This window comes from Oncorhynchus nerka, linkage group LG13, assembly GCF_034236695.1.
Source record: "Oncorhynchus nerka isolate Pitt River linkage group LG13, Oner_Uvic_2.0, whole genome shotgun sequence".
Lineage (NCBI taxonomy): Eukaryota > Metazoa > Chordata > Actinopteri > Salmoniformes > Salmonidae > Oncorhynchus > Oncorhynchus nerka.
The window spans coordinates 59508507-59523764 of record NC_088408.1 but is presented as its reverse complement, the minus strand read 5'-3'; the positions used below and the strand labels follow the sequence as shown (position 1 = coordinate 59523764).

The 15258-nt window shown below is 45.9% G+C and overlaps 1 protein-coding gene across 1 annotated transcript in view; it reads right to left on the bottom strand.

The window, feature by feature from the left end:
- LOC115139743 (fibrinogen C domain-containing protein 1-like) overlaps positions 1–14328 on the bottom strand; it is a 145187-nt gene extending 130859 nt beyond the window's left edge. Inside the window, exon 1 of the mRNA XM_029677473.2 lies at positions 13846–14328. Within this exon, the coding sequence (XP_029533333.2) occupies positions 13846–14328 (483 nt within the window). The remainder of the gene's footprint in view (positions 1–13845) is intronic.
- Between the last annotated feature and the right edge of the window lie 930 nt (positions 14329–15258).

The window sequence follows — 15258 nt, the reverse complement described above, 5'->3', positions numbered from 1 at the left end:
ATTCTCGCTATACACCAAGTCACTTGGCTCTGTCATAACCTCACATGGTCTCTCCTATCATTGCTATGCAGACGACACACAATTAATCTTCTCCTTTCCCCCTTCTGATGACCAGGTGGCGAATCGCATCTCTGCATGTCTGGCAGACATATCAGTGTGGATGACGGATCACCACCTCAAGCTGAACCTCGGCAAGACGGAGCTGCTCTTCCTCCCGGGAAGGACTGCCCGTTCCATGATCTCGCCATCACGGTTGACAACTCCACTGTGTCCTCCTCCCAGAGCGCTAAGAACCTTGGCGTGATCCTGGACAACACCCTGTCGTTCTCAACTAACATCAAGGCGGTGGCCCGTTCCTGTAGGTTCATGCTCTACAACATCCGCAGAGTACGACCCTGCCTCACACAGGAAGCGGCGCAGGTCCTAATCCAGGCACTTGTCATCTCCCGTCTGGATTACTGCAACTCGCTGTTGGCTGGGCTCCCTGCCTGTGCCATTAAACCCCTACAACTCATCCAGAACGCCGCAGCCCGTCTGGTGTTCAACCTTCCCAAGTTCTCTCACGTCACCCCGCTCCTCCGCTCTCTCCACTGGCTTCCAGTTGAAGCTCGCATCCGCTACAAGACCATGGTGCTTGCCTACGGAGCTGTGAGGGGAACGGCACCTCAGTACCTCCAGGCTCTGATCAGGCCCTACACCCAAACAAGGGCACTGCGTTCATCCACCTCTGGCCTGCTCGCCTCCCTACCACTGAGGAAGTACAGTTCCCGCTCAGCCCAGTCAAAACTGTTCGCTGCTCTGGCCCCCCAATGGTGGAACAAACTCCCTCACGACGCCAGGACAGCGGAGTCAATCACCACCTTCCGGAGACACCTGAAACCCCACCTCTTTAAGGAATACCTAGGATAGGATAAAGTAATCCTTCTCACCCCCCTTAAAAGATTTAGATGCACTATTGTAAAGTGGCTGCTCCACTGGATGTCATAAGGTGAATGCACCAATTTGTAAGTCGCTCTGGATAAGAGCGTCTGCTAAATGACTTAAATGTTAAATGTACAAAAGTCAACTAGCAAGTCAGTGTCCACCAGTCAATTAGATGTCATTCTGACACCAAACTGATACCAATTGACACCAAACCCACTTTTTCCAACTCATTTAGAAGCCAACTATCACATATGTCAGAGCAGGCCCATAATTCACAGCGCCATTAGTTTAACTAGTTGCTCCTACCCTCTACTTTTTTGAACATTTTGTTAAAAATCGCGCAACATTTCAGCGCCCTGCTACTCATGCCAGGAATATAGTACGTTCATATGGTTAGAATGTCTGGATAGGAAACCCTCGGACGTTTTTAAAACTGGTTAAATCACGACTGTGGCTATTACATAACGTGCGTTACATCGGAAAGCGCAGGAAAACCTGATCACAGAAAATGGAAATAAATATCCTTGCGCCACTTCCAGCAATTGTTAACAGTGAGCCGAATTAGATAAGACCGAGCATTCAACTCCCACAGCATCCCCATGTTGTCTAGAGTCTTGTGAATTGAATCCTCTTTGATTCTTGGTTGAACCGAAACAGGGGCACCACTTACCTCCGGTCTCCGCCCAGATCATTCCGGAAGAGCTCTCTCGTGAAATTTTTTCCAAGACGACAGCTAATGATTTTGACATCGCCTATGGATGATTTTTATCGCTTATTAACGTTTACTAATACCTAAAGTAGCATTACAAACGTATTTGAAGTGTTTTGTGAAAGTTTATCGTCTACTTTTTGAATTTTAAAAAATGACGTTACGTTGTGAAATCGCTGTTTTTCGTTTATCACACAGTCTACATATAACGATATCTTGGCTTTATATGGCCCGATTTAATCGAAATAAAGACCCAATAGTGTTTATGGGACATCTAGGAGTGCCAACAAAGAAGATGGTGAAAGGTAATGACTGTTTTCTATTTTATTGTGCGGTTTGTGTAACGCCGAAATGCTAATTATTTTGTTTACGTCCCCTGCTGTGCTTTTGTGTTGTAGTGTATTGGTGCATGCTATCAGATAATAGCTTCTCATGCTGTCGCCGAAAAGCATTTTAAAAATCTGACTTGTTGCCTGGATTCACAACGAGTGTAGCTTTAATTTGATACCCTGCATGCGTATTTTAATGAACTTTTGAGTTTTAACTAATACTATTAGCATTTAGCGTAGCGCATTTGCATTTCCAGAGCTCTAGTTGGGACGCAAGCGTCCCAAGTAGAGGCAAGAGGTTAAAACATAATAAAAACGTAAAACACATAGTTACGTTCTAGCTGCGGGTCCAGGTCGGACATTATGTGAAGGCCTATGTGAGGCGACCCCGAATCCCGAGTTTCGGCTCGATAGGTCCTTCGGTGCCCGAGTAAAACCCTAATTGGTGCTGAAAATCCACTTTTTTCAATGCCTTGCAATGGGGTCCTTGAATGAGCTATCGGACCGAAACGTTGGGGTCCGTCTCTATGGGCCGAGCCGGTTTCAATGCACCTAGTCTTGTGTCTCTGAGACTTTTCTAAATGTCGCCATTTTCGTAATGGTCAAAATGAATTGAAGTCATTGCAAATGTACGAGGCTATTTCTCGGTCCGAGAACCTTCTAGAGCCACCTAACTCACCACGCACTATCGACCCGAGGTCTAGAACAGGTTTCTAAAGTTTCGGAACTCTAGGTCTGACGGTTCTTTTTTAGCTCGAACAAAGCTAACTATTGGAGGCACTGTCTGTCTCTACAAACCCCAATACGTCCCTCCTTCCAAGTTGTGTGTCTGTGTGATTTAGTTTTCCTTTGAAATTTTATGGGAAAAATGACTGATTTACAGTTCATGGGGGTTACCTAATCACACATATGAAGTTTTGGACAGATCTGACTTTTTTAACCCCTCGAAACAGCCCCTGAGACACCAATTAAGGCACTTCCGGTTGGCACAGGAAGCTATAAGTCAACACATGTCCTCACTGGGGTATGCTTTAACAGAATCCTGAGTTTTAAGTCCTTACGTTAAGAATTGACTGTTTTACACAGGGTTGAATGCACTATGTCTATCAAACTGCAGGCAGGTAATGGAAAAACACTTTTAGGGTGATTTTAACCACTTCCGGTTGGTCCAGGAAGCTTAGAATCAACACAGGTAGACCTCATACTGGCCTGATGGACTGTTACCAAGGACAGGTTCATACGGCATTCATAACCCATATAGACTTCAGGTTGAATTTAGGGGTGCAGGCAATGTATTCCTATGGGGAGAGAAGTCAATGCAAACTCTTTGAAGTAAACACCTTCTTTTAACTATTAAGGGTTAATGCCACACGGTCAACGTTAGGCTTGCACGGATCGGAAGGACCTTAGGAACATACCTGAGGTCGAATTGTGCTTCTCACCCTAAAGGTTCTCTCACTGTCACCTAAAAGCAAATGACGTGGTGGGGCAGGCTTAATTTTGGGCCTACTTTTCTCATGGTCGCTGCGCTCAGACCGAGCGAGCTACGGTCAAGCGGGATATCTCGTTGAACTCGGCACGGCCTAGAGATTATGTTTATGCCATTGCCTGCTCTCTGTGTCTTTGAGCACCGCACTTTTTAACTCTATCCTTGCTGTGTGTGTGTGTTACAGCTTTTCTTTGACATCTGTTGGGAGAAATGACTGATTTACAGTTCATGAGGTTTACCTAGTCACACATATGAAGTTTTGGAAAGATGTGACTTTTTTAACCGTTCAAAACAGACAGTGTGACCCAATTAAAGGCACTTCCGGTTGGCACAGGAAGCTATAAGTAAACACATGTCTTGATTGACATAGCCACTTACAGAATCCTGAGTTTTAAGTCTTTAAGTTAAGAATTGACTGATCTACACAGGGTTGAATGCACTATGTCTATCAAACTGCAGGCAGTGTATGGATCAACACTGATAAGGTGATTTCAACCACTTCCGGTTGCTTCAGGAAGCTTAGAATTGGCACAGGTAGACCTCATAGTGGTCTGATGGACTGTCATAGAAGACAGGTTCCTAAGGCATTCATAACCCACATAGGCTTCAGGTTGAATTTAGAGGTGCAGGCAATGTATTCCTATGGGGAGAGAAGTCAATGCAAACTCTTTGAAGTAAACACCTTCTTTTAACTATTAAGGGTTAATGCTACACGGTCATGGTTAGGCTTGCACGGATCGGGAGGACCTTAGGAACGTACCCGAGGTCGAATTGTGCTTCTCACCCTAACGGTTCTCTCACTGTCACCCAAAAGCAAATGACATTGAGGGCCAGGCTTCATTTTGGTTCTGCTTTTTTTCAAGGTCACTGCACTCAGAGCGAGCTACGGTCAAGCGGGGCGTCTCGTTGAACTCGGCACAGTCTGGAGACTATGGTGATGCCATTTTTTGTGTTGATTTCAGAATGCCATTTTGGTGATGGTCCCTCTCCGTTTAACTTCATAGTCCGCCCCACCCCGCATGCGGGTTCCTGACTACAGCCTCAAGCTCATTACCATAACGCAACGTTAGCGATTTCTAAAAATCGCAAATTAAATGAAATAAATATGCCTGCTCTCAAGCTTATCCTTTTCTTAACAACACTGTCATCTCAGATTTTCAAAATATGCTTTTGAACCAGAGAAAATCAATCATTTGTGTAAGAGTGTTGATAGCTAGCTTAGCATTTAGCGTAGCATTTAGCACGCAACATATTCACAAAAACCAGCAAAGGAATCAAATAAAATAATTTACCTTTGAAGAACTTCAGATGTTTCAATGAGGAGACTCTCAGTTACATAGCAGATGTCCAGTTTTTCCTGAAAGATTCTTTGTGTAGGACAAATCGCTCCGTTTTGTTACTATGCATTTGGCTACCGAAACTAACCGAAAATTCAGTCACCTACACGTCGAACTTTTTCCGAATTAACTCCATAATATCGACTGAAACATGGCAAACGTTGTTTGAATCAATCCTCAAGGTGTTTTGTCATATATCTCTTCATTGAAATGCCGTTCGTGGAAGCATGCTTTCTTCACAGAATCGCATGGAAAAATACCAGTAGCTGAGTTTTGCGCACCAATTTCCACGCAGGACACCGTGCGGACACTTGGCAATTGTAGTCTCTTATGGTCAATATTCCAATGATATGCCTGCAAATACGTCACAATGCTGCAGACACCTTGGGGAAACGACAGAAAGTGCAGGCTCATTCCTGGCGCATTCACAGCCATATAAGGAGATCATGGAAAACGTAGCTTCGGAAATCCTGTTCATTTCCTGGTTGCTGAAACATCTTGGTTTTGCCTGAAGGTTTTGTTCTAGGGCACTCACAGTGAAAATCTTTGCAGTTCTGGAAACGTCAGAGTGTTTTCTTTCCAAAGCTATCAATTCCATGCATAGTCGAGCATCTTTTCGTGACAAAATATTGCGCTTAAAACAGGCACGTCTTTTTATCCAAAAATGAAATACATTTACATTTACATTTAAGTCATTTAGCAGACGCTCTTATCCAGAGCGATAATGCCCCTAGAGGACTATGAGGTTAAACATATTGCTAATGTTCAAAAGTCAACTAGCAAGTCAGTGTCCATCAGTCAATTAGATGTCATTCTGACACCAAACTGATACCAATTGACACCAAACCCACTTTTTAGGCTTTGTGTGTCTTTAAGCACCGCACTTTGTCACTCCATCCTTGCTGTGTGTGTGTTTCTGTGTGTGTGTGTGTGTGAGAGAGAGATTTTCTTTGACATCTGTTGGGAGAAATGACTGACGTACAGTTTATGGGGGTTGCCTAATCACACATATGAAGTTTTGAAAAGATCTGACCTTTTTAACCCTTGGAAACTGCCACTGTGACACCATTTAAGGCACTTCCGGTTGGCACAGGAAGCTATAAATAAACTCATATCATGATTGGGGTATGCCTTTACAGAATCCTGAGTTTTAAGTCTTTACGTTAAGAACTGAGTTATTTACGGAGGGTTTAGTGAGTGTGTGTTATTTCAGAAAATCATAGAAAATCACAGCAATCTCGCAGAGCTCCGCAGCACACTTTAAAAAGATTCGTAAGAACACCCTGCAACTGGATCTGTAACCGTTGAAGAAAAAAAAACACCTATCCGTGAACATCACCAATCTGTCGTTGTACGATTTCTCTTAAATGACGATAGATAAATGGCTGGTTCTTTTTTTATTGACACCGGAGGCTCCTTGACTTTGACGTGAAGTGGAAAAATAATTTCTCTATTTTCATTTTGGACCTTTAATCCCAGATAAATGGCCATAACTCAAAAAACGTTAAGGCCTAGACGCCATCTTGTTCGGGGCCAACTGCCCATTATGCCGCCCCTACGCTCACCGAGTTTCGGCTTCTAAATATTTTCAGTTTTCGAGATAAGGCCCCGTCGTGAATCGTGATGTTTTGTCCAATAGCAATATGATTGCTTATGCCCTCTTGTGGGAATTTCCGGGACAGCGGAAAAATGACCTAAATGTTATTATTTTTGTAAAACGGAAACCGAATGTCCGACAAAGTTCATTTGATGACTTCCTGGTAGGTCCGGCCCTGCCGCTCGGCCCGACGCCGTCCGCGAATTTTACAAACGATTTCGGACGTCTAGTAAGGGACCGTACATTTGCAATATGGACTTTCTCACTAACCATACAGCTACTGCCGAAATCTTCCCTTAAGGTATGTAAACTTCTGACCCACTGGAATTGTGATACAGTGAGTTATTGTCACGACTTCCACCAAAGGTGGCTCCTCTCCCTGTTCGGGCGGAGCTCGGCGGTCGTCGTCACCGGTCTACTAGCTGCCACCAATTCGGTTTTCTTTTCTGTTGGTTGTGTCTTGATTGTTTTCACCTGTACCTTATTTGTTGTTAATTCAGGGCTATTTAAACTTCCAGGGCCCGCCTGCTTTTGTGCGGGCTTATTCCTCTCTGTCAGTGGTAGATTTTTGTTTTGCTTATACGTATTTTTGCTGTTCGTTATTTTCCCGGGTTTTGGGGGACTTAACTGTTTATTGGTCATTGTGCCTGTATGTTGGCTAGACCCAGCTGAATAAATACGTCTACATTGGAAGCTTTGCTCTCTGCGCCTGACTCCACACCCACCACTCCTAGCTTTCGTGACAGCCTCCGTCAGGGCCGCACCATAAGCAATGGAGTCAGCAGGAGCAGCTGCGCCCCCTCTCCCATCAATGCAAGAGCGTGTCCTCCATCACACTGACATCCTACACCGGATCAGGACGGCGATGGACCAGATGATGGAGAGAATGGACAGATGGGAGAGGAGCTGCCTGCCTACCTCGTCTCCAGCTCCTCTTCAGCCTGCGCTAGGTGTATAGGTAGGTGTTCAGGTAGGTGTATGGTCCAGACCAGGTTTCCACTGTGCACATTCCCTCAGAATATGCCGATTTGGCTATCGCTTTCTGTAAAAAAAGGGCGACACAATTACCACCTCATCGACGAGGGGATTGCGCGATAAACCTCCAGGTAAACGAAGCATTTCCCAGGAGTCACGTGTACCCACTGTCACAGGAAGAGAGTGGCTATGGAGACATATGTCACTGAATCTCTGGGACAGGGGTACATTCGGCCCTCCACGTCACCTGTCTCCTCGAGTTTCTTTTTTTTTAAGAAGGAGGGAGGAATGCGTCCGTGCATTGATTATAAAGGTCTAAATTCCATCACAGTGGGGTTTAGTTACCCGCTACCTCTCATCGCTATGGTGGTGGAATCATTTCACGGTGAGCGCTTTTTCACAAAACTGGATCTCAGGATAACTTGGTGTGTATCTGGGAGGGAGATGAGTGGAAGACCGCGTTTAGTACCACATCTGGCCATTATGAGTACCTCGTCATGCCGTATGGGTTGAAGAATGCTCCAGCCGTCTTTCAATCCTTCGTAGACGAGATTCTCAGGGACCTGCATGGGCAGGGGGTGGTGGTTTATATCGATGACATTCTGATCTATTCCGCCACACGCGCCACGCATGTGTCTCTGGTGTCCAGGGTACTTGGGCGACTGTTGGAGCATGACCTGTACGTCAAGGCTGAAAAACATGTGTTCTCCAAACAAGCCGTCGCTTTCCTCGGGTATCGCATTTCCACATCCGGTTCTTAGGGTTTGCCAATTACTACCGGAGGTTTATCAGGGGTTTTGGCCAGGTGGCTGCTCCCATTACCTCACTGCTGAAGGGGGGGCCCGGTGCGTTTGCGGTGGTCAGCGGAGGCGGGCAGAGCTTTTAGTCGTCTGAAGGCGCTGTTTTCCGATGCTTCCGTATTGGCTCATCCGGACCCCTCTTTGGAATTCATAGTGGAGGTGGACGCGTCCGAGGCTGGGGTTGGAGCCGTGCTACCACAGCGCTCGGGCATGCCACCGAAGCTCCACCCCTGCGCTTGTTTTTCGAGGAAGCTCGGGCCGGTGGAGCGAAACTATGACATGGGGGACTGGGAGTTGCTGGCTGTGGTAAAAGCTCTGAAGGTGTGGAGACATTGGCTTGAGGGGGCTAAACACCCTTTTCTCATCTGTACTGACCACCGTAATCTGGAGTACATCCGGGCAGCGAGGAGACTGAATCCTCGCCAGGCAAGGTGGGTCATGTTTTTCACCAGATTTCGGTTCACCATCTCCTATAGACCTTGGTTCCCTTAACACTAAGGCCGACGCGCTGTCCCGTCTCTATGATACCGAGGGGCGGTCCATCGATCCTACTCCCATCCTTCCAGCCTCATGTCTGGTGGCACCGGTGGTATGGGAGGTGGACGTGGACGTGTACGTGCCGCTTGGTGTTCGTGACAAATTGATCCGGTGGGCCCACACACTACCCTCTTCGGGTCATCCGGGAATTGGGAGGACGGTGCGGGGTCTTAGGGGGAAGTACTGGTGGCTCACTTTAGCGAAGGAAGTGAGGTTTTATGTCTCCTCCTGTTCGGTGTACGCTCAGAGTAAGTCTCCTAGACACCTGCCTAGAGGGAAGTTACAGCCCCTCCCTATTCCACAACAGCCTTGGTCACATCTGTCGGTGGACTTCCTCACCGACCTTCCCCCATCTCAGGGGAACACCACGATCCTGGTCGTTGTGGATTGGTTTTCGAAGTCCTGCCGTCTCCTCCCATTGCCCGGTCTCCCTACGGCCCTGCAGACTGTGGAGGCCCTGGTTACCCACGTCTTCCGGCACTACGGGGTGCCTGAGGACATAGTTTATGATCGGGGTCCCCAGTTCATGTCCTGGGTTTGGAGGGCGTTCATGGAGCGTCTGGGGGTCTCGATCAGCCTGACCTCAGGTTTTCACCCCGAGCGCAATGGGCAGGTGGAGAGAGTGAACCAGGATGTGGGTAGGTTTCAGCAGTCGTAATTCCAGGACCGGCCAGGAGAATGGGCGAGGTATGTCACATGGGCTGAGGTGGCCCAAAACTCACTCCGCCACTCCTCCACGAACCTGCCGCCTTTCCAGTGCTTGTTGGGCTACCAGCCGGTCCTGGCACCGTGGCATCAGGGCCAGACCGAGGCTCCTGCGGTGGAGGAGTGGGTGCAGCGCTCAAAGGAGACTTGGAAAGCCGTCCAGGAATCGCTCAAACGGGCGGGTGGGCGGCAGAAGATGAGCGCTGACCGCCACCGCAGTGAGGCCCCCGTGTTCGCACCGGGTGACCGGGTCTGGGTCTCGACCCGAAACCTGCCCCTCCGTCTGCCCTGCCGGAAGCTGGGGCCGCGGTGTGTGGGGCCATTCAAAGTCCTGAGGAGGATAAACGAGGTGTGTTATAGGTTACAGCTCCCTCCTTACTATCACATTAACCCCTTGTTTCATGTGTCTTTCCTCAGGCCGGTGGTAGCTGATCCCCTGCAGGAAGGTGAGGTGCCGGAGGCCCCTCCACCCCCTCTGGACATCGAGGGGCCTCTGGTGTACACGGTACGTCCCATCCTGGATTCTAGACGCCGGGTAAGGGGCCTGCAGTACCTCGTGGATTGGGAGGGGTACGGTTCGGAGGAGAGGTGCTGGGTACCGGTGGAGGACATCTTGGATTCATCACTGCTGAGTGATTTCCACCACCTCCATCCAGATCGCCTTGCGCCTCGGCCTCCGGGTCGCCCTCGAGGCCGGTGTCGGCGCACTGCAGGAGCCGGGCGTCGGGGAGGGGTGTGGGGGGGTAACTGTCACGACTTCCACCGAAGGTGGCTCCTATCCCTGTTCGAGCGGCGCTCGGCGGTCGTCGTCACCGGTCTACTAGCTGCCACCGATTTCCATGTTCTTTACTATTGGTTTTGTCTTGACTGTTTTCACCTGTACCTTATTTGTTGTTAATTTTATGTTATGTGGATGATGTTAAAAATATTTGTTGGTCTGATGTGATTATTAAGGAGCAGTGTCCAGATGCTGCACTTGATGAATTTATGAAATTACTTCTTCCAAATATTGATAAACATTCACCTGTTAAGAAATGGACTGTTAGAACTGTTAAGGATCCATGGATTGATGAGGAATTTAAAAACTATATGCTTGAAAGAGATGGGGCAAAAGGAATGGCTAATAAGTCTGGCTGCACATCGGACTTGCTTACTTACTGCAAATTGAGAAATGATGTGACTAAACTCAACAACAACAACAAGAAACTGTATTATGAAGTCAAGATCAATGATATAAAGAATGATGGAAAAAACCTTTGGAGTACTTTAAATGAAATTATGGGCAGAAAGACAAATTCAGCAAATTCATCTTTCATCGAATCAGATGGATTATTCATCACAAAACCATTTGATGTTGGCAATTATTTTAATGATTATTTCATTGGCAAAGTGCAGGAAATGCAGGAAATGCCCACGCCAAACATTGAGCAATTATATTCATGCATAAAAAAACAAAAAAATGAAAGGAAAGCAGTGCCAGTTAGAATTTTGTTAAGTTAGTGTGGGAGAGGTGGAAAAAATATTGTTAACGATCAATAATGACAAACCTGGCATTGCCAACTTAAATGGAAAGCTACTGAGGATGGTAGCTGACTCTATAGCCACTCCTATCTGTTATATTTATAATCTGAGCTTAGAGGAAAGTCTTTGACCTCAGCCCTGGAGCGACCTACGAGTGGTGAAGCGGCCTTCACTGGTTCTAACAGAAGACCTACTCTATAAGCTTGCTGCCAGTTCTTAACAAACTGTTGGAAAAAATTATGTTTGAACAAATACAATGCTAATTCTCTGCAAACAAATTAACAACAGACTTTCAGCATGCTTATAGAGAAGGGCACTCAACATGTACTGCACTGACACAAATGACTGATGATTGGTTGAAAGAAATAGATAATAATAAGATTGTGGGAGCTTTACTGTTAGATTTCAATGCAGCCTTTGATATTATTAACCATAACCTGTCGTTGAAGAAACTTAAGAGCTATGGCTTTGCAACCTCTGCCATATCGTGGATTCAGAGCTATCTATCTAATAGAACTCAAAGGGTTTTCTTTAATGGAAGCTTCTCTAATGGAAAGTGTGGTGTACCGCAGGGCAGCTCTCTAGGCCCTCTACTCTTTTCTATTTTTTACCAATGAACTGCCACTGGCATTAAGCATATGTGTCCATGTATGCTGATGATTCAACCATATACGCATCAGCAACCACATCTAATGAAGTCACTGAAACCCTTAAACCCTTAATTGCAGTCTGTTTTGGAATGGGTGGCCAGTAATAAACTGGTCCTGAACATCTCTAAAACTGAGTATTGTATTCCATTTTTTTTAAATGGAAAGAATATGGCACCACAACAAACCTGCCAAGAGAGGGCCACCCACCAAAACTAATGGACCAGGCAAGGATGGCATTAATCAGAGATAACTTTGAAAGAGCTGCAAAGCTCCACAGCGGAGATTGGTGTATCTGTCCATTTAAACCCTATACTCCACAAAGCTGGGCTTTACGGAAGAGTGGCCAGAAAAAAGCCATTGCTTAAAGAAAAAAACAAGCGAACACATTTGGTTCGCCAAAAGGCATGTGGGAGACTCCCCAAACATATGGAAGAAGGTACTCTGGTCAGATGAGAGACAAATGTAGCTTTTTGGCCATCAAGGAAAATGCTAACGGTTCACCTTCCATCAGGACAATGACCCTAAGCATACTGCTAATGCAACATTCAAGTGTTTTAAGGGCCTAGTCAAAGCCCAGACCTCAATCCAATTGAGAATCTGTGGTATGACTTAAAGATTGCTGTACACCAGCTGAACCCATCCTACTTGAATTGGCTGGAGCAGGTTTGCCTTGAAGAATGGGCAAAATCCCTGTGGCAAGATGTACCAAGCTTATAGAGACATACCCCAAGAGAATTGTAGCTGTAATTCCTGCAAAGGTGGCTCTACAAAGTATTGACTTTGGGGGGGTGAATAATTATGCACGCTCAAGTTCTGTTTTTTTGTCTTATTTCTAGTTTGTTTCACAATAAAAAATATTTTGCACCTTCAAAGTGGTAGGCATGTTGTATAAATCAAATGACACAAACTCCAGGTTATAAGGCAACCAAATAGGAAAAAATTCATGTATACTGGATAAAGCGTACATTTTCGTTTACTGTAATTTCGTTAGCATGCTCTAACATTCCGTCCATCTAATCAGTTTGCAGTGGTGTATGTACTGTATGTGTGTGTGGGGGGGCCTTCGACAAATGTTTACCCAGGTACTTGAGAAGGAACTCCTCTCACTGTGAGGCTGCCAGTGAGATATTGCAGATGATGGTAAAACAACTAAATTAATTCTTACCACGCTCAGAATTGATCTAATGAGTGACTTTGAATTAAGTGCTGAATGGAAAAAACAACTGTTCAAGTCAAAAGAGCTGAACGGACAATACCGGTCGACCTCTATTAAGAGTTGGAGAACATGAGGCTTGTGATTTGAACCAACCAACTTTCCTAAACACGGCAATACTTTTCTTGTCTGTGATGCTAGATTGTAGTAGAGAGCGTGAGAAGGACAGGAGATCAACCTTCATGTTATTATTCAAACAAAAAATCTTCATACGCTATACACTTCTATACCAAACATTAGGAATACCTCTTGCACTCAGAACAGCCTCAATTCATCTGGGCATGGACTCTACAAGGTGTCTAAAGCGTTCCAAAGGTATGCTGGCCCATGTTGACTTCAATGCTTCCCACAGCTGTGTCAAGTTGGCTCGATGTCCATTGTGAGGTGGACCATTCTTGATACACACGGGAAACTGTTGAGCATGAAATACCTAGCAGTGTTGCTGTTCTTGACACTAAACAGTGTGCCTGGCACCTACTACCATACTTCAGTCAAAGGCACTTAAATATTTTATATTGCCCATTCACCCTCTGAATGGCACACATTACAATCCATGTCTCAATTCTCAAGGCTTAAAAATCATTCTATAACCTGTCTCCTCCCCTTCATCTACATTGACTTGAAGTGGATTTAACAAATGAGATCAATAAGGGATCATAGCATTCACCTGGATTCACCGGGTCAGTCTGCCATGGAAAGAGCAGGTGTTAATGTTTTGTATACTCCGTGTATATGGGCGTCATCAGTTTATGCAGCAGTAGAGCCAAGCATTAAATGGTAGGCCTACATACATAGTTATCAGAAGGTTTACCAGAAGGCTGTTGGCCTGAAATTCAGATGGAGAATAGTGCAGTTTTGCCCTTGAGCACAGTAACCTGGCTCATTAACCAGGCTTACTCCAGTACAGAACATACTCAGTTGGGAAAAAAATGGGAGAGTTGTAGAAATGGCTTTGGATAAAATACACTAAGAAAATAAAGCATTAACCTCCCACTTTCACTGGGTAAGTGGTGGAATGGGGCTTTGGGGCCTATGGAGCCTTTAGGGAGGGCCTCTAACCTGTATAAGACGACCTTGCTCCGTCTGCAGAGTGTTGAGCTCTTGTCCCAGGTTCCCCTGGCCTCGCCTCAGAGATTCGTACTCCAACTTAAGCTGGCTGGCATGGCCCGATAGCTTGGCCACCTCTTCAGCCAGCTTCACCAGCAGGGCTCGGTCTTGGCCCTTCACTGACTTCAGGTCCGTGTCATGGTCGGTCAGTGAATGGAGCAGCGACGTCTGCACGGCCTCCATCCGCATGAAGTTGTTGTTGTAGTCGGGGCAGTTGGGGTCGATGAAGATGTTAATGCGCGAACCATCGCCCCGCTCGACCGTCACCAGGGCGTTGCCCTCGTCGTGGTTGGTGGAGATGAGTGGGGGACCGTCGTTGGTGCCGGGGGGTGGAGCTTGGTAGTGGTTCATGAGTAGGATGGTACCCGTTGCCATGATGGCCAGGAGGACAGCCACAAAGAACAGAATGGTGCACAGGAAGTAGCTACAGCCCATCCTCTGGGGAGACAGGTGAGAGACACAGAGGAGAGAATAGCATGAGATTAGGACTGACTTTACACAAACAATTTCTACAGGTTTTATAGAACATTCATAAAGGCTTCAAAAGCACTGCATAGATGCTTCACAAATCATTTATGAGCAAAGTCATACTACACTGAACAAAAAAGATGAACGCAACATGCAACAATTTCAAAGATTTTACTGAGTTACAGATCATGTAAGGAAATCAGCCAATTGAAATGAAGAAATTTGGCCTTAATCTATGGATTTCACATGACTGGTAATACAGATATCTTAAAGATAAAGGTAAAGGCTTGGATAAGAAAACCAGTCAGTATCTGGTGTGACCACCATTTGACTCATGCAGCGCAACATCTCCTTCGCATACAGTTGATCAGGATGTTGACTGTGGCCTGTGGAATATTGTCCCTCTCCTCTTCAATGACTATGCAAAGTTGCTGGATATAGGCGGGGACTGGAAGAAGCTGTTGTACACATAGATCCAGAGCATCCCAAACATGCTCAATGGGTGACATACAATGCATTCGGAAAGTATTCAGACCCCTTGACTTTTTCCACATTTTGTTACGTTACAGGCTTATTCTAAGAATGATAACATTTTCCTCATCAATCTACACACAATGACCAAATGAAAACAGGTTTTAGATTTTCTTTTAAAAAGGTATTCAGACCCTTTGCTATGAGACTCAAAATTGAACTCAGGTTTCCATTGATCATCCTTGAGATGTTTCTACAACTTAATTGGAGTCCATCTGTGGTAAATTCAAATGATTGGACAGCACACACCTGTCTATATAAGGTTTGACAGTTGACAGTGCATGTCAGAGCAAAAACCAAGCCATGAAGTCGAAGGAACTGTCCGAGACAGGAATGTGTCGAGGCACAGATCTGGGGAAGGGTACC